This window comes from Grampus griseus (genome assembly GCF_964374135.1).
Source record: "Grampus griseus genome assembly, chromosome: 3".
In the NCBI taxonomy this organism is placed as follows: Eukaryota; Metazoa; Chordata; class Mammalia; order Artiodactyla; family Delphinidae; genus Grampus; species Grampus griseus.
Window position 1 is genome coordinate 130,032,182 of NC_139019.1, and position 19,831 is coordinate 130,052,012.

Below are 19,831 nucleotides of genomic sequence, written 5' to 3' on the forward strand. Positions count from 1 at the left end.
TGAAGTGGTTGAATAGTCTTGCATATTAAAAGCTTATGGAAAACTCAATTTAAAATGATTCAAAAGTGTCAAGTATTATAAGCTGGTATTTAAGATGCTTGTAAATATTATTTATGTTTTTAATTTTGTAAAATAAAGATTTCTTTTTAACCACTGGCATGAAGGTTTGGTCTTTCAAAGCTCTGAATTGCTGGCTTTAGAAGACGGTTGTTCGCTGTCAGTGATATGGAAGCATCTTGTCTGTTCCCTATCTCTTGCCTTCATTTTCCACAAGTTGGCTTGCATTACAGAATGTCTCACTTTGTAGGAAGCTTTTAACGAGCAGCTGTGTAAGCGGAATTGTCCCTTTACTTCATACGCCTCGCTGATCATTGGGCCTTACTAGGAAATCAGTTTTAATTCTACTTCCTGGTGCTACTCCATTATATACGGCAGATTCACTTATTAATTAGTGGACTTCTTTTGGATAAATTGAACGTCTGATATCCTAAACTTGGTTCAGGACTTTGTTTCCAATCCTGTCTGTTGGCCCAAAAATGTGGGGTTGTAGGAAGTCAGGTACAGGAGCAGATCTAGGATTTTGCCTGGGATGTTCACATACTGGAAGAGATATATTTATCGTAAGATTTGTGGTAAAGCAGCATAGGTCAGTGGTTCTCAACCAAGGTGCTTTAGCATACTGGTGACTGTGAGCCCTACACATATATCCTTAACAAATTTGGATTTAAAATAGGTGTTTATTTTTGCTACAGTTGACAACAGGCTTACTGACATGTCAGGAGAAATGTTGAGATGAAGGGTTGAGGAACTGAGTGTTGAGTAGGGGGTGTGCTCATTGCATGGGAGAGATAAGAAACAGCTTATAAAAGTGGTGCTAAAGAAAGGGGCACAAGTGTAGTAGAACTGTAAAGAACTTTGCCTTGTGTATATATATGAGTGTATGTAGGGCTGTGTTAGTGGTCATCCTCAGAAAGGGATGGTCCTGAAGAGTAACCAAGAGAATACAAACTATGGGTGTAATTCAGCCCCTCCATATACAGTAGTCTCCCCTTATCTGCGGGGGTTATGTTTCAAGACCCACAGTAGAGGCCTGAAACCATGGGTAGTACTGAGCCCTGTAATGTATGCTTTGTGGTTTTCCTATACTAATGGGCAAGTAGTATATACAGCATGAGTATGCTGGACAAAGGGATGAGTCATGTGCTGGGTAGGACGGAGTGGGACCGCCGTGAGATTTCATCATGCTACTCAGAATGGCCACAGTTTAAAACTGATAAGTTGTCTATTTCTGGAATTCCCCATTTAAAATTTTTGGACTGCTATTGACTGGGGGTAACTGAAACTGTGGAAAGTGAAATCGTGGCTGACGGGGGTGCTATTGTACTGCCAGATGTTCTTGAATTCCTGTGTTCTGCTAACGCAGTAAGGTCAACTACCAATCACAAGCCTTAGTTGTCAGCCAGTGCTGGTATCAATGACCTCAGTTTAGAGTTCTTTAAGTCTAAGCTATTGATGAGCATTCTTTCTGTTTCCCAACTTACTCAGTTGAAAGTTTCCATTATGTACCTATTAGATACTAGACACTCTTTAGTGAGTGCTAGGGGTAAAATAGTAAAGGGAAGACATAATCTCTACCCTCAAACAAGAGTGTACATGTTTATGATCAGGCAAAGCATTTATAAAGGTAGCTTGTGTTTAAGAATGTAACACTTTGGGTGATTAAAATAGTTTCTCCTCTTTGGATGAAACCTGCATAAGGCTTTAGAGCTTATCAACAATCACTTTGCAGGTGTTAGTTCTGAGTAACTACTGCTGGCTTTTCATGATCTTTCTTCCAGTAGGAAACCACAATTGAGTCCAAAGTCAGATTTCATTGTGTTTAAGTGTAGAGTTAATTGAAACTTGACTCTCATTTGTATTATCTGGATCACTGCAGAAACATACAGGGATCAAAGTGAATGTCTGGCGAGGTGTAAATGCAGAGGTGAAAGGTGTTGGATGTTTTGAATTTGGCACAGTTTCTTAGAGGTCCTTGAAAGTTCACGTGCAGAGGGTCTGGTAGTGTCGTTTGTAAACTTTAGTGCTGCCGTATTTCTGAAGGAGCTCTTGAGCCTGTTGCTGCATTTCCTGGGTCACGAAGCCAGAATATTGGGACCCGATGTGAAGCAGGATGAGGCAGCACTCCAGCACATCTGGGAAGGGCCAGGTCTGAAAGATGACACGGGGATAAATAAGGAAGCATTTGCAAAAAAAAAAGCCACAGACACCTGCACAGAGGCATGAGTGTCTCAAGTCTTATCTCATGACACTTCTCTGGCACGGTTGAGCCATTTCTCTCCTAAGACTTCATCGGTTACTCTAAGGAGAGATGATACTCAAAACTGAGATGTCCCTCTCAAATGATACAATCTTTTTCTAGAGCCCTACTCAAATGAATTTAAAACATGATGCTTCTGTTACTACTAGGGCCACATCCAAATATACCTATCCATTTGTAAGCGATCAAACACATGGTACCAACTGTAATTTTACTTTACCTCGTCATTAGAAAATTTGTTACATTTCTCTGAAGGCTAAGGTATAAAATTGCTTGTGGTGTCAATAATTCTACTCCCACAAAACATTTTAGCTCACCAAAGGCAACTGGATCTTCAATTTTTAAGCACATACAAATGTGTACAGATTTCAGATGACATTAAAGAATTTGGTGTAGTCAATTGATAATATAAAAAGTAATGTTTTACCAAATGAACTGCTATATAAATCTTACCTTAATACTCTCGGGAAACTTAGCTATTCTCTCATTGGCCTCTGTAATCCTTTTGGTTAATTCAGGCAAAGAAACTGGTTCATTTTTTTCTTCTTTACTAGTGATAATAATAATAAAAAAAGTACAAATTATACGTCTTGCCCCTAACTTTTAAGTCTATTGTCCTGTAAATAAAATTACTTTGTCACCTGGGTCTTTATCTCTTATCTTTAAATACAAAGGCTAAGAGAAGGGAATTTAATGTGATGTGATATAAAATTTTCAAAATGCAGTCTTGTTCCTCACCACTTTCCAAATCCCCACTTCTTAGACATAGAGCTCCAATGAAAACTAAGGACCTTTAGGGGATTCAGTCCGCAGCCAAATGCAAAGGGCTTGGACTTCTCTGGGGAATGGGTTAGACAGAGCCTGGGTTCCTACCCTCAGGGTGTGTGGATGCACATTTTTCTGGGAAGAGTGTCTTAAGCTTCTCAAAGGGGCCCTCTGATCCAAAGGTTAAGAGCCGCTGGGTTAGAGAACTTTTTTGTGTTTTTCTTGTTACTAAAACCAAACATAAAGCGCTGCCTAGAGTGTGGTAGCTCACTAGAGAAGTAACTCAAAACTCTGACTCAGGATTTCACTTGTAGTATTTTTAGAGCAACAAATGTAACTTTAATTTTTAAAAGTTTAGTAATAATAGCTGTAAGTTTATTGACTGTGCTAGTTACTATATTTTAGGCCCTGTGCTGCGGGGGGACATAATCAAGGTAAAAGGCACTCGGCAAAACAACTAATCAGTAACTGTTAATCACTGCAAATGCCCATAGCCAAGTGCCCTGTGATAATGCAAAAGGGCTCTAAAGTGATTAATAATCATCTATATCTACCTGGCCCTTATTTTCAATGGAAATGATTAGGATGCTGCAGCAATCTGATCATTTGGGATTTTTTACAGTTTAGTGTGTAATTCTGTACACTACCCTTTTTGTGTATTTTTTGGGATACTGCTTTCACTGACGAGGGTGCGGGTTCAATCCCTGGTTGGGGAACTGAGATCCCATAAGCCGCATGGTATGGTGAAAAAAAAAAGAAAAAAAAAAAAGAAAATCAGTGGTTTTCATTAATGATGCAATAATGCAACTCCCTATTTTACATGATTGATGATTTAGGAATCTATTGCACAAAAGTAGGATTTTATTGTACTGTTGTTATTAACAATATTTGTGATTCTGTTTAATTCTCAAAACAAGCAAGGATGGAGTTGGTACTCCATTTATGGATGAGGGAACTAAAGCTCAGAGACATTAAAGACTCCTTCCTGCCTGAGGTCACTGAACAGGGCCAGGACTGGAACCCCACATCTGACTTCAAAGCCTGTGCCTTAATGACTGCATTGTGGTGCTTCCAAGTGACCTGATCAATCTCATCAAGTACTATGTGAGAATCCAGCAGGGTATTTTAGTTCCATGTTGTATTGAATCAGTACTTACCACTGGTTCTGGGGACTAGAGAGGGACTGTTCTGCTTCCTGTTCAGGTTCATTCTTATCAGGGCCATTTGCTGTGGATTTACAAAGCTGACTCTTCTGGTGTAGGCGGATCATTTCTGCCAAAGTCTCTTGGACTTCAGCAATGGTTCTCTGTGCATTTTGGAGACCAGCGTGCTCTTCTGAAAAGAGCTCCTTACAAGCGTTCAGCATTTGCTCACCTTCTTCTGTGAGTCTCACGTCTAGTTCTAGAGTCCTGCTTGGCTCTGGCTGGGAAGCTTTGGGGTCAGTTTCTTCAGGGCTGACATTGTCAAGCTGTTGGCTCTGCTCAACAGAGGTTGTCCTTCTGTGAGCAGCCCTTACCCAGACGCTGGATTCGGGGCAAGGCCCGGAGAGAGACCACCAGAATTCATACAGACGCCCATAAATAAAAAAGGCCTCCAAACTTTTGAAAGCTGGTGTGGTGGGGGACTGATGGTCACCCAGTTTGTCTCTTAGGTGGTCACAGCCTAGGAGAGAAGAAGAGGATTTAGGGTTGTTCATTTCTTTATCTGTCAGAAATCTGGCTTCCTGCCCACATGTTGTTTCCTGTCACCCAAGAGGCATATCGGATCCCAAGAAACAGAGCAGCAGTGATCCATGGGACCACATGCTTTCCACCAGAAGCCAACCAGAGCTGAACATTTCTTGGCCTAAGGCAGTGTCCTCATCGCTACAGGCCATTTAAAGCATGATAGAAAAAGTATTTCATCTGTCCCACTGAAGGCTCTGGGGGTAAGATCCCACTGTGTCTCTGAAAAACCACAGTGTTTTAGGTTAGTGACTAATTGTGCAGCTCAAGGAATGTCTTCTCCATTTTTAATAACTTGTGAGCACACTGCTATTTCTCTAGAGCTGTGTGTAGGAAAGTATATAGGAGGCAGTGAGGTAGGTAGGTAGGACCAGGTAAAGGAAAACAGCTTAGTCATTCTGGCTACCTCTTAAGGAGGTTGGGTAAGAGAATTCAAACTTCCTACTATATGACACACTGGCCCATGTCTGTCTTTCAATAACCTAGGTACTCCTGGTGCCACAACACTGGCGGTGGTTATATCATCCTTTAGTGGGTGTGCTCCAGCAGAGCTGGGGGTCTTTTACCCTCTGGAAGAAAGGCTGAGTGCACTTCCTGCATGATGGTGAAGTTTCCTGAGCTGTAGCTCCGGATCACAGCCCGAAGCAGTCCTTCCACAGCTGCGTCCCAGGAGGCCACCTGCTGGCTTAGCACTGCCAAGGTCAGGTCATGGCAAATGTGAAGCAGGAGCTGGAGAGAGGAGCCAGAAACTCAGTTAAACATCCTCTCACATCAGGCACTGGGAATGACACCAGAAATGTTCCTATTAACTGCATTTGGGAAGTACACACAGTCCACAATTAAGAAAGGTCCTCCCTATCTCCACCACCCATTTTTGCTTCCTCACTGGAAACTTTCATATTTAGTTGTACAGCAACATACACTGTCTGGTGTTAAAGTCTGTTCATGCTAAGAAAATGCCTTGACATTTGCTAAATGCAAATTAAAACAAAAAATTAAAATTAAAACAAAATTTAAAAAATTAAACAAAAATTAAAACAAAAAGTGAGTTTCTTGAACTAAAAGCTGTAATTAAAAAAAATCTGGAGTGTAATGAAGATTTATCAATTTTAAGTGTGCAATATGATGAGTTTTGACAAATACATATATGTGTGTGTGTATATATATATGTATACAGGTATATATACACACACACATACATATGGTATAACTACCACCAAAATCAAGACATAGAACATTTTCATTGTAAGATACTCCTTTGTGCCCCTTTGCATTCACCTCCCCTCTCCCCATCCCTTGGCAACCAGTGATCTAGTTTTTGCCAGTATAATTTTGGCTTTTCTATAATTCATATGAATGGAACAGTAGAGTATGTAGTCTTTTGTGACTTGATTCTTTGACTTACCATAATGCTTTCAAGATTCACTGATACTCTTTTTGCATTAGTAATTTGTTCCTTTTTATTGTTGCATAGTATAGTTTTCCACTATATGGATATACTGCAGTTTGTATACCCATTCACCAGCTGATGGACATTTGTGTTGTTTCTATTTGGCTATTATGAACTAAGCTGCTATGAACATTTCTGTACAAGACTCTGTAGACACCTGGGTTCACTTCTTTTAGTGAAATATCTAAGCAATGGGGTTGCTGGGTGTCTTCGTGCACAGGTATGTTTAAGATCTTATAAACAATGATCACATAAGGAAGCCACAAAATAACACATGTGGTCTGATGCAGGGGCTGAAATTTTTGTGAGCTGGGCAGGGAAATGGCACTGGGGAAGGGAACATGAGGGACTTGAACTTGATTCTTCTACCAAAAGCAAAGGAGTATACAAAACCAAACCAAAAGACTCCATGAAGCAAAAATGACAAAATGTGAACATCTGTTAATTAATTCTAATTGATGGGTACCTATTATTATATTAGTTTCTGTGCTTTTCTTTGTTTTTAGACTTTTTTCTTTTTCTTTTAGAAGGGAATTCGGATCGAAGACTAACTTTAAAGATAAAGGGCTCTAATTCATCTGAAGGGATCTTTCCAGGTTTCCTGGGCCTGGCTTATCTTTTCTGAAGTACAAACTGGCATTCTACATGTTTCCTTATTATACTAGACATGGATTAGAGAAGTCTCAGACTACTGAGTGATTAATATCAAAAGCTCATGCAGACGGGGTACCTGTTTGGAGGGAGTGTTACTTGTAGCAGATGGGTACTTGATATCTTGCAGCTGCTGAAATGCTGCCTGGGACTGCTCTGGGGAGTTGAGGCTGAAGGCGCTTTTCCATACTGCCGTCACCCTCTCCACAAAGGGCCTCTCGCTGCCTGCGGGCCACGCATTGTAAGAAGAGGAGGAGCTTTTGCCCTCTGAAAGCTGCTTTTCCTCCAGGTGCCTGGACAGTAGCTCAAGAAGGCAAAACACCAATCTCTGACCCTGGAACCCAATAACAAAGGAGAGGAGCTGTTATGCAGGGAAGTGCTCCATTATCTAGAGCTCTCCCCAGTCTCTCAGATTCTCCCCCTTTGCATTTGCAGCAGCCTTCCCCTCTGTGCTGCCAGCCCAGTGAGTCTTGTGGGAGGGAAAAAGAGGTGATCTAACAGACAGTTTTTCCAAATGCCTTTTGGGGGATTCCTACCCACAGCTCTTGGGGCTCAAGCAACCATATTTATTACTTTTTTTTTTTAGCAACCATATTTGTAATATGACACCCCAGCTATAGCCCTACTCACTGAAATTTAAGCCACATGCAGGCCAGCCACTTAAGACTTGTGGCTCAGTTTGAGAAAAGATGGGCTGGACTCATCTAGTTCTTTTCTCTGCCCAAACTTCAGATTAAAGCGTACAGAAGTTAAAGCATCATAGGCAGAAGGTGCTGGACCAGACAAGCTGTGTAGATCTGAGAGCTGGGGGAGTGGTTAGGGGCTGTATCCAAGTAGGTTTAACAGAGGGAATCAGCTGGAAGAGAAGAGAGCACAGAGAAAAGGTCTAAAAAAAATCCTTACTTCTGCTGGGTTTTCAGTTGCCATGAGATTCCTTGTATATCACTATAATATTTTCTCACTTAAGCTTGGGAAGGTCTCTGTTTCATATAGGCAGAATTACAGCTAACAGCTGAAGAGGGCTGCTACAGGGAGAGCAACGTGATTTCTGTTAAAGCCAATCCATTTTCTTCAAAGCAGACCCTCTTCCTCTTCATTTTTGTGCTGATGACATCAATGAAGAAACACAGGGGCTGAACTGACTGAAGGCTATTCGACTGCTAAGCAGTGGGAATTACTGTCAGTAACCACATTATCTTTTACTCTGAATGGGGCAACTGATAAGCCACAGTACTTAAATGGGATAGTATGGCCAGGGCTTGCTGGACACTTCTAAGGATACTTACCAAATTGGTACAGCTTGTGCAACTGGGTAATTCACTTGGAATTTGACTAGAAAAGGGTTTGGGGCTCATCCCTCTTAAAAGCAGGAGAGGCAGTAACAGACTGACCTTTAGACTTTCGTGGAGCTGCAGGGCTTCCTGGGCTCCCACCCAGTTCCTGGCCAGAAGCAGTTCTTGGGCACATCTGAGAGCCAGGGTAGCAGACAACTCATTCTCTCCTACGATGGAAGCCAACTCTGCAGCCGTTCTAAGTGATGTCACATCCCCCTTTTTGGCCAAAACTTTGGCTGCATCATAAGCTGAAGTGGCTCCTAAATAGCTAAAATACAAAAGAAAACTCAAGCAGAGTGTCATAAACAGATCGCCTACACCTGCTCCCCAGAGGGTTGAATCATCTCTTTCTGTCCACTTTGCCTTGCGTGCCTTCCTGTGGTCCTAGGTGTGTCATTACCTGTGGCTGTCCCTGTGAAGGCTGAGGCCAGTGCAGCAGAAGCTGAAGAGGCAGCATTATACAGGTTAAGGAAATAAAGGAACTTCAGCAGTTGCTGAGTTGAACCCAAGCAAAGGAGGCATTCCCTCCCATTTCCCATATTTACTGATACAAGACATCCCTAAAGAAAGGAGTGATTTCCAAGTCCACGACTTGGATTTCTTGAAGTTATGGTGACTTACATAAATACCAAGTAGGTAGATCCTGATGAATCTTATGAAGCTGCTTTAATACATATACGCTTTTTAATTTGCTAGTTATTTCACCCCCACCTCTAAACTTCTTTCTTCCATCCTTGTCCAGCTCTTTCAAAGCTCTTCTTTGTTTGGGTGCACTCCTGTTTCCCTCAGACTTACCATTTGGCTGCTAAGGCATAATGGCCGTCTTTTTCTAGGATGGCTCCCCAGCTGAGGTACAGGTCTTTCAGGATCGGGTCCTCTGGGCGCAGCCGGGCCTTGGCAATTGCAATAGCCTCTCTAGAGGCAAGAATAGGTAATTAGCCAATCTGAAAGAGGCCCTAGGAGGGGCTGCAAGGTAGGATAAGCCGTTCCCTTTGTGTTGTCTGTCTTGTTCCAACTTCCCATAAAAAAACTGTATCCCTGCATTATAGGGCAAGTTAGAACTGCGTGCTGTGCTCAATTCTTCACCTATGTCAGCAGTTCTTAAAGTGTGGTTTGTGGATTCCTGGAGTTCCAAAGGCTCTTTTAGGGGGTTCATGAGGTCAAGACTATTTTCACAATAATGTCAAGAGGTTATTTGCCTTTTCTCAGTGTGTTGACATTTGTACTGATTATGCGAAAGCAATGGTGGGTAAACTGCTGGCAACTGGAGCAGGAATCCAGTTAGTGGCCCTTGTCGTTAAAAAAAAAAAGGTAAATTTCCTTGAAAAGGAGAAATGATTAATTTCAGTAAATCTTGCACATCCTGTTAATATTCTATGTGACAAAATGGGAAGAACATTTTGTATTCTTTGCTGAATTCCAAAGTACAATGGTTCTATGAAAAACCTGTATGAATGAATTGCAAGCTGAACTAGTTGCTTTTTTTTAGATGGAATCTCATTACTTCTTGAAAGAATGACTAACAAACAAACAAACTATAGTTATTTAGTGTTGAGTATTTGGCAGATGTTTTCTCAAAAATGAACAAAGCAAGCCTGTCATTTCATGGAAAACGACCAACAGTACTGTTGCCAATGATAAAATTTGAGCTTTCAGGTGAAAATTAGAGTTTTAGGAAACTTGTGCCTGCCACTGTGAGCTTGACGGCTTCCCCAAAGTTAAAGACTTTTCTGATGAAGTAAGCAATGTGATTTTTTTTTGATATTTTATAGTGAGATATGTTAACATTTGGAGGATCTGTGTTAACTGACTGAACTACTATTTTCCAAATGACATACAACTTCTGAGTTGCAGCCAACATAAAGTTGTAGCTGGAATAGAAGTGTTTTAGACTAAGGTGATTTAGACACAGCAATATTTAAGAAGTACATAATTTGAGACCTCTACTTCCAGCCATGATGGAGTGACAACTAGGACCAGACGTATCCTCCTGTTGCAAAATTAAAACATTGGAGAAAATAGGCATGAAGCAACTGTTTTCAGCCACTGGATACCAGGCAGCACAGGACTGTCATCCCGGAGAGAACGAAACAAATGTGAGCCCAATCATGGCCCTGGCTTTCTGCCTAAAACCATTTTCCCAGAAGGAATCCCAGCAGAGCTTCAGCAGTCAGGGCTGAGGGGAGACGAAGCCATTGGAATTTGTGGGGCAGGACAGTAGGAAGGAAGAAGCTGTCCAGAGAAAGAGCTCCACAACAGTGCTTAGGGATCCTGTTGAGTCTCTGGTTTAAACACAAAGCTCTGCATATGTAGGAAAGTCCTTAAGGCTGTACAAAGAATAATCAGGGAACGATAAGCTGAATAATTCCCAGGGCTCACTCAGGTTGTGGAGACATAAAAGTTTTGACCACCCAGACATTTGAGTTCTGATTTGTTGACTTACACAAGGCATTAGGTAAAGACACCAGAAGGCAGGAGGGCAAACTAATTCTAGAGTATGGATTTCTCTGAACTTGCCCTAAGAAAGCTTAAAACAGCCAGGAAAAGATCAAGTTGATCTGCAGGTAACTTTACGGCTTGCCAAAACAGAGTCCGGCATTCTCTAAAGGAAGACAACACACCAAAATAGGATTAAAAGAAAGTCTCACCAAAGCCATCATATGAAATGGCTGAAAATCAGTGGTGGAGAAAGTCCTAAAAACAGTCAGAGAAAAAAGACATAGTTCCTGTGTAACAAAGATAAGAATAAATACAGTAGTCAAGTCAACAATGCAAGCCAAGAAAAAAGGGAATGATATCTATGAAGCACAAAATGACAGAACCTTCCAATCTAGAAGTCTACACCCACTGAAAGATCCCTTAAAATAGAGGCAAAATTAAAGACTTTTATAGACAAACAAAAGTTGATGGAATATGTCACCAGCGGGACCACACTACAAAAAAAAATGTTGAAGTTCTTCACGGAAAAGAAGGAATTGACAGCAATTGGAAACTTGGATCTACATAAGAGAATGGAAAGTGCTGGAAATAAATATATGGGCAAATATAAGAAAATGTTTAAAAACTTAAAGAAAGGTAATTGTTTAAAGCAAGAATTCTAATATTGTAATGTGGGGTTATAACATGTATATAGTATGTGAAATATATGACAGCAATAGTGGAAGGGACAGGAAGAAAGAAAGAAGTATGATGTATGCAAGAAGTGGTACAATATTATCTGAAGGTAAACTGATAAGTTAAAAATGCTCATCATAAACCCTAAAGTAACCATTAAAAAAAATAAAGGATTATAGCTGACATGCCAGTACTGGAGATAAAAAAATATTTAACTAATCTGAAAGAAAGCAGGAAAAGAAGAAATGAAATAGCAACATGGTAGATTTAAATCAGTCGCACTAATATTTACATTAAAACACTCCAATTAAAAGGCAGAGACTATCAGACTGGATAAAAAACAAGACCCAACTGTATGCTGTCTACAAGAAATATTTTGTTGCTTTTGTTTTCTGTAGTTAAATATGTACTGTAGTGGAAGAATAATAACTTGAACAGAAAGGATTCATACCAGTCTCAGAAGAGTGGTTACTCCTAGAGAAGGGATGAGGACAGAATCGGGGAAAGGCAATTCAACTAAGTCTGGAATGTTATACTTCTCACTTCACGGGTGGGGCTTAAAAAAGTTCCTCTCTTAGTAATTCATTTAGCTGTTCATTTGTGTCATGCTCTTTTCCTTATTTGTATTAACAATAAAGAAATTAAAAAAAAATATCAGTAGCAAGTATTGCTGAAAGTTGACATTTGTTAAGTATAGGTGGTGGGTGCACTGATGTTTAAGCTAGCGAACATATATTTGTGTACATTTGAGATGTTTAATTACAATAAAGGTTTTATGGTGGTTATAATGAAACAGAACTGTTACGTAGATTAATTTCACATTACATCCAACTGCTGGTTCAACTGTTGGGTCATACAGACCTGTAGAAATGGTTTGACTTGAGCAGCTCCACAGCTTCATACACTTTGTGGATAGAAAGTAGGTGAGAGGCAGCCTTGACATACTGGTCCTGAAAACACAGTTGTTTGGCAAAAGCTTCCACGGCCCATACCCACACGTGGTAACCGGCTTCAAACAAACAAACAAACAAAAAACAGCAGATTTAAGGAAAAAAAGCACGTACATTTGGGTTGAAAATGCTTGTTAATCACTGCATTAAGCAGAACATTTAGATAGTAATTCAGTTGCTGTTTCATCTGATCATGTTTCATCTACCTCTCCCCATCCCTACATTTTGAAATGTAAATTGTTTCTCTGATTATGTAATACATAAAAAAATAGTACAAAATTCAAATGTACATGAGTATGGAAGTCAGACAGTGCTTACCCTTGTTGGGGTGCATGTAGACTGCCTGAAAGGGAGCATGAGAGAAGCTTCTAGGGTGCTGGTAATGTTATGTTTCTTGATATGGGTGCTAGTTACAAGGGTGTATTCAGTTAGTGAAATTCAAGTACACTCATGACCTGTGTACTTCCATCTCTCTCTCTGGCATACTTCAATAAAAAGGTAAAAAATGAGGCATGGCATAAAAAATTTCCTTGTTATCCTGGCATCCTACTACCCAAACTTGTCCAAATTCCTTTCCCTGGAGACAACCGTTATTATTAGTTTCTTTTGAAACCTTTGGCAATAATCTATGAATATATAACCACACATGTATAAGTATCAAGGACAGAGTATTAAATATTCTGTTGTGCATCTATACCTTGATTCTTTTCACTTACTAAATTTTGGAGCTCCGCTCTGTATCAGAATGTACAGAGCTGCCTCATTTTTGGGGTACCTATAAGAGTTTCTACTGTATAGATATACAAGATTTAACCAGTCTTATACTGATGGACATAGAGGTTCTTGCGATCTTTTGCTATTACAAACACCACTGCAATCATAGTCCATATATAGCTGCCATTTTGCATGTGTAGGTGCAGTTAAATTCCTACAGTCAGAACTGCTGGGTCAAAGGGATGTGGATTTTAAATTTAATTATTAGACATGGCCAAATTGTCCTTCAAGACAAGTCTATCTTTAGTGGATGTATCCTAGAGATGCTAGGGCTTTTGTTGAAAAGAACATACCGACTGGTGCCATAGCCACAAGATTGTCTGTCAGCTCCCCTCTTTCTGCTGCAGTCTGCAGAACACCTTTTAGATCTCCTTTCCAAAGCATGAGCTGGTGAAATAATTCAGGGTGGCCATTTTCCAAGTGACCTTTTCCTGTTTGGAGGAGAAATATTTGGAAGATGTTTCAGAAACATCTGTCTGCACTGTCTTCTAGAAAAAGAAAGGCAGGATGAACGACAGGAATAAATTCCTAGAATATGTAGTCACTGGCTGATGGGTAAGTCACTTCCCAGAGTGTTCATAATGGGGACTGAAGCCCACTCAGTCACTTGTCCACCCACCCACCCACTTTCACTTGTACTCAGACACTCAGAATGAACACTGTATGTTTAGGGTCCTGTGACAGATGCGAGTGAGGGGTGTTTATGAACATGCAAATAAGGGAACTCAAAACCTAGTTAGCTGACATGTAAAACTAACCGTTACCACACCACAGGATGGCAGCCGTAAAAGAGGTATGTGTAAAGCGTTAGGGAAGCGTAAAGATGGACAGGATTGTGTTGATTGGACTAGTCTCACCTTCAACCTCAATCATTCTGTACAGGGTAGCCCTGTCTGTGAAAAGCCCCAGGTGAAGTCTTTCCTCAAGATCAGCAGACACATCCTCCTTTGGCTCTGCTAATTCAGAAAGACAAAAATTAAGATGAAGTCATTTAATAGGTTACTGTTTTCTGTCCAGTTACTTCCAAATGTATGTAACACCCACTTCAGATGCTGAGAAAAAGAGTCCTGTGCCCTTGTTTACCCTAACAGAGACCACTGCTGGTTACAAAGTTGGCAAAATATGAAAATTCTTTGGTAGGTTTGTTAAGTTTGTTTGTCAGGTTTGTTAGGCTCAGGTTTTATACTGTTTGAATTTCATTTTATCATGTGCATCCCTTTTCAACACATAAAATTCAAAATTAAAAAGAAAAAAGTTGCTCAAATGTTAAAATAACACACATTAGGTGAGGGCTTTGAAAAACTGAGACCAAAAAACCTTCTATAAACAAAAACTTCCATCAAAAATTTTTAAAGGAACTGCCGTATTAAGGGTTATTTCCAATGAGCAAATGATTTTTTTTTCTACATGTACGTGCTGTTTACTGGGGAAAAACAGTTGATGGAATTGATTCACGCTGAGATATTTAAGCCATCATACCAATTCCAGCACCCATATGGCTGGCAACAACTTGATTTATAATAGAAAAACAGCATTATGTCTCCAAGGCACTGGAGAGTGCTGACAGCGGTCAGAGTGTGGACAGAACCTGGAAGCAGGGTGTGGGGGAGGGATGATGCAGAAATACAACAATTTTGGACATTTGTTGGCTCATTCATATAACATATAAACAAGCACTTCTTATGTGTCACTTCCCAGAAGACTACGGATGGGCCAAGGAAGTGTATTTCTGTACCTCTGGAGTGTTTTGCGGTGGCTAATACCAAACAGTCCTGATGAAGCTCCTCTTTGGATCTGTGGTCCAGACTTGTACTCAGTGGAAGCATGGAACGAGCTTTTCGCTTCTTGATTAAGGCTTCTGAAATGTAATAAAAGTACCGACTGTCTGAAGAAGAGTTGATCAAAAACACAAAACTGAATGCATGCCCATTTTATATGTAACCTACTGGAGGGATACTGCTGGGCAGAGAAAGTTCCCACTCTTATAAGGAAGTTTTCAAATTAAATTAGCTGGGGGCAATGTTCACAACACACACAAACGTGTCCCTGTGAAAACTTGTGAAGCAACATCAACAACTGCAAAATGACAGTTCCTCAAGTACTAAAAAAATGACCCCAAATCGAAACAATCAAAACACTTACAAATATTTAAAATCTAAAACAAAACGAAAAACTGAAAACTTCTGAGTTTTCAGTTGCATGTAATTTTTGAGGATAATTTAACAAAATATTTTATTTATTTGTAATAGCCAAATAAATTTTTTATTCTTTTGTTAAAAAATTTTTGGCTGCGTTGGGTCTTCATTGCTGCACACAGGCTTTCTCTAGTTGTGGTGAGAGGGGGCTACTCTTTGTTGTTGTGTGGGCTTCTCATTGCGGCAGCTTCTCTTGTTGCAGAGCACGGGCTCTAGGAGCGCAGGCTTCAGTAGTTACAGCATGCGGGCTCAGTAGTTGTGGCTCGTGGGCTCTAGAGTGCAGGCTCAGTAGTTGTGGTGCACGGACTTAGTTGCTCCACAGCATATGGGATCTTCCTGGACCAGGGATTGAACCCGTGTCCCCTGCATTGGCAGGTGGATTCTTAACCACTGCACCACTAGGGAAGTCCCCCCAAATATTTTAATTATTAAATACCAACCTGACTTTTCTTTAGGTGCCTCCTTTTTCAGTAAAGTGACTTTGTTATTAATGGTGACTTTTGACTTTTCAAAGCCTAAGGATGCTGGAGTGCAGATAACTGGTTCTTTAGAGACTACATCATGGGGAAAAAGAAAAAAAAATGTGGATAAGAACAATGTAGAATCTAGTTCTTTTTAAAAATTAAGAGTATACCAGTCTTAATGGTGTGATTTTATCTATTACCCCAAATATAAGATGAAATATTTCAGATAGGAAGCATGGGTAGTCTCCCTTTCCCCATCTCACAAACTGCCTTCCAGGAATCTGTAAGTTTATTCCTTAGAACTCTTGACTAATTGATCTAAGGAAAAGTTATAAAGGTTCTAGCCTCCACAGCTTTATACCATAGGTCTAGGAGTTCCCAACTTGGCTTGGGTGACAAAGTACTAATTGCATATTTAATTCCACAAACAAGGAACAACTTTACCAATAGAAATTTAAAGTGTATGGGATACAGAGTCACAATCCTGAGTGTACACACCATGAACTCAGAAAAACCCGCAAAAAACAAAAAACCCAAACTAAGTTGTTGATCTACAGGGGTAAAGAACATTTTATGATAAAGAAGTATTCTGATGAATCTAAAAAATAAATCCATTAAACTTTTTAGATCTTTATTTACCCAAACTGTGGGTCCCAGTGGCCATCCCTTGGGATGGAGAGGGTCAGGGAGGACTCTGTACCATATATTTTGGCCATTTTAAATTCTGTCACATCAAAATATTCTGCTGTAGAATTAAACATGAGTCAGTCCTATTTATATTGTTTGCCTGCAAGTTCCCAGAGTGGTGATAGTTTCTAGGTCAGATATTTGTAAGGGACAATGGTTTCTTTCAGTAAACATGGCTGATGACATCATATTGTTACAACTTTCCCCATGTAAGTTTCTATGTATACACTGCCCTAGTTTCACTTTGTCCCCCAGTCTTACCCTGCTCAAGTTGATAAGAAGTTTTCTCTATAGAACTTCACTATTTCCATCCCAGTCACCCAGTAGACCCCCTTAATACGTCAAAGGTAGACCTGGCTTAGTTTCCTGGTCATGACTACTAAGTTCTAGAGAGTTAGTGAAACACAGGATTTGGCCACATACCTGCCGAGGTGACACCACAGGGTAGCTCTGGCTCCCGGGCTTCTTCCTCAGTCTCCTGGTCTGACACTCCATTCTCAACAGGGCCCGAGCTCTCCTTTACACTCTCTTCTTCATTCCCGTCACACAATTCCTGCTTTACAGGCACTCTCAAGATGGGCTTTTTCTTCTTTTTGGGCTTTGGCTTAGGTTGAGAGAGCCTTTTTTTCTCTAATTCAATATTTTTCTTGCCTATAGAAATCACAGTTCAGAAAAGGATAGATTAAAGTATATATTCTTGGTTAAAAGCACTCTAGGAGATAATCTCCAAAACCTTATTACTCTTGTTTTTGATAACATTCTTGCCCTTTCCCTTCCTTCCCAATGAATTCTAGTTATATTATCAAAACGTTAACCAAACCAAACCCTTTTGGGATTTCATTAAATCATAAACACAATGCCCCATTTACCCCTGAATACTTGCGTGTGTATCCTACAAACAAGGATATTCTCCTACATCATCAGAGCACAACCATTAAAATCAGGAAATTAACGATGATACATTACTCCTGTCTACTCCCACCTCACTTAAGTTCTGCCAGTTGTACCAAGAATGTCCTTTATAGCAAAAAGAATCAATCCAGGACTACATGTTGCACTGGCTTGTTATGTCTCTACTTTCTTTCAGCCTGAACAGGCTCAGATTTTATTTTGACTTTCATGACTGGAAACTCATGAAGATTACAGGATACTTATTTTGTCAGATTTCCTTCAAATTGGGTCTGCCTTATGTTTTTCACGATTAGATTTAGGTTATACATTTCATTGCCCCAGGCAATCACTGATTTGCTGTCACTGTAGTTCAGTTTTGTCTGTTTTAGAAATTCATATGATTTATAACTACATTTCTTTTTTTTAAAAATTTATTTTATTTATTTATTTTTGGCTGCATTGGGTCTTTGTTGCCGTGCATGGGCTTTCTCTAGTTGCGGCGAGCAGGGGCTACTCTTTGTTGCGGTGCACGGGCTGTTCATTGCAGTGGCTTCTCTTGTTGCGGAGCATGGGCTCTAGGTGCACGGGGTTCAGTAGTTGTGGCATGTGGGCTCAGAAGTTGTGGCTCACGGGCTCTAGAGCACAGGCTCAATAGTTGTGGCATATGGGCTTAGTTGCTCTGCGGCATGTGGGATCTTCCCGGACCAGGGCTCGAACCCGCGGCCCCTGCATTGGCAGGTGGATTCTTAACCACTGCACCGCCAGGGAAGCCCTATGACTACATTTCATACTCTGTATTAGCTATACAGTATTTAGTCTTTGTGCCCGGCTTCTTTTGCTAGGCATAATCCTTTTTGAGACTCATCCATTTTGTTGTGTTTAAAAGTAGTTACTTTTTATTGCTGAGTAGAATTCCACTACAGGATATAGCATAGTTTATTTACCAGCTGAGGTACATTTGGGTTGTTGTTTCCGGTTTGTGGCAATTATAGATAAAGCTATAAGCATTCTTTTATAGGTCTTTATATGGATGTATCATTTCATTTCTTCGGGTATATTTCTAGTTGTTTATATACTCTGTCTAGTTTTCTAGCTATTTCTGGTGAGTGGGCAAATCTGGTACCAGTTATTCTTTTATAGCCAGAAATGAAATTCTGTTAATTATTTCAAGTTCAGAATGTCCCAGATTTGGATAGCCAGCCCCTTCAAGCTGGCTTCTTTGTCCTTTTGATGATCTCTATTCTTTGAGCACTTCCTTCCTTTGTGGCATATGATGTTGCAGGCTCATCTTGTATTTTTCCTGTCCTAACCTGGAATTAGCCATTTCTCCAGAAGCCCTGGTCAGTCCCTTTTAATGGAGAATGATATTTAGAAAACAAGATCTGGGTGCTAGGTATACTTGTTACTATTTGGGTATTGTCCTCAGGCCCCTCATGGCTGCTATCCTTGCTTGGGCTTCCAACCCTACCATCCTGTTGCTGCCGCCCTGCATGAATGTCTTCCTTGCTTGACTCCGGTCAACTCACTTACTGAGGAAAGGAGAAAGGGAATTAGGCAAGCCTTTATGGGCTCCAGGGTTTGACTGACCTTGAGGAGGTCGGGAATGTTCTTGCATGGAAGTGAGCCATTTGTACACACAGAAGTCATCTGCCCCTGAGTAGATGCAGTCTGGATCCAACGGGGACCATGCGATGCAAAGCAGTCGACCTCGATGTCCTCGGAAATTGCATAGAGGCTCTTCCTGGAGAGTATCCCACACCTAGAACCAAAAGTCACACAAGAGAATAATTTCTCGTTATTCTATTGTTTTTTGGGGGGGTATAGATTTTAGAAAAAATCTGTGTACTCTTATTTCCTCTTGTGATTTGTACTTTTAGGAGTTCAGTTTCAGAAAGTGCTATTTCCTGTGGGAGATTTTTGTATTCTGGGATATAGAGGCATTCCCATGTGGATGATTTTGAGTAAGCTTTAATGGTGCCCTATGGATTTCACTGTCCTCAACCAGTATCGTATGTTATTTTTGGGCTGGGGATTCAGATACCATGAAGAGAATTCTAATTCAGAGCCCACACCTGCACATGTGATGGATGCTTAGGGTTCTAACTTCTCACAGGTGATTCTTCTGTCTGTGGGCAAATGATCAATTTCCTTGCTGTTTCTTGAATTACTCCAGTCTGCGCTGCACAAAGGGTAGCCCATCATGGCTCTCAGCTCTGTGCAGATAGCTCATTTACCACTCAATACTGAGACAGACATCCATCACAGATGATAGATCCTAAGGTCTCTTCTGGTTCTGATATCCGAAACTCACCCCATACCTCTGGTTTGGCACCTCATCTTTATTTTTGAGAACTTGGAGGTCTGAGTTACCAATTTATTATTAGAAATATTTTTTCATTACTTATAGTCACCATTCTGTGATAGAACAGAATGGGAGGAGTACTTTTCACATCAACTTTAGTCCATTAAACTGACAGTAGGTCAGAATGAAATCTTTAAAAACATCAGAATTTAG

General features: G+C 40.4%; 1 protein-coding gene across 2 annotated transcripts in view; it reads right to left on the reverse strand.

Annotated features, from left to right (window-relative positions):
* Nucleotides 1–2,027: 2,027 nt before the first annotated feature.
* The window catches only part of GEMIN5 (gem nuclear organelle associated protein 5), a 40,319-nt gene continuing 22,515 nt past the window's right edge, over nt 2,028–19,831 (reverse strand). The window contains exons 15-28 of one of the 2 annotated variants that reach the window (XM_082651935.1): nt 18,904–19,075; nt 16,849–17,076; nt 15,715–15,828; nt 14,815–14,937; nt 13,937–14,032; nt 13,373–13,510; nt 12,217–12,364; nt 9,037–9,156; nt 8,299–8,509; nt 6,987–7,241; nt 5,373–5,535; nt 4,240–4,744; nt 2,771–2,867; nt 2,028–2,208 (exon numbers count right to left, since the gene is read on the reverse strand). In XM_082651935.1, coding sequence (XP_082508061.1) covers nt 2,041–2,208; nt 2,771–2,867; nt 4,240–4,744; nt 5,373–5,535; nt 6,987–7,241; nt 8,299–8,509; nt 9,037–9,156; nt 12,217–12,364; nt 13,373–13,510; nt 13,937–14,032; nt 14,815–14,937; nt 15,715–15,828; nt 16,849–17,076; nt 18,904–19,075 — 2,538 coding nt within the window. In that variant the 3' untranslated portion in view covers nt 2,028–2,040. Of the gene's footprint in view, nt 2,209–2,770; nt 2,868–4,239; nt 4,745–5,372; nt 5,536–6,986; nt 7,242–8,298; nt 8,510–9,036; nt 9,157–12,216; nt 12,365–13,372; nt 13,511–13,936; nt 14,036–14,814; nt 14,938–15,714; nt 15,829–16,848; nt 17,077–18,903; nt 19,076–19,831 lie in introns of both variants that reach the window. The other variant, XM_082651934.1, reaches the window with a different exon arrangement.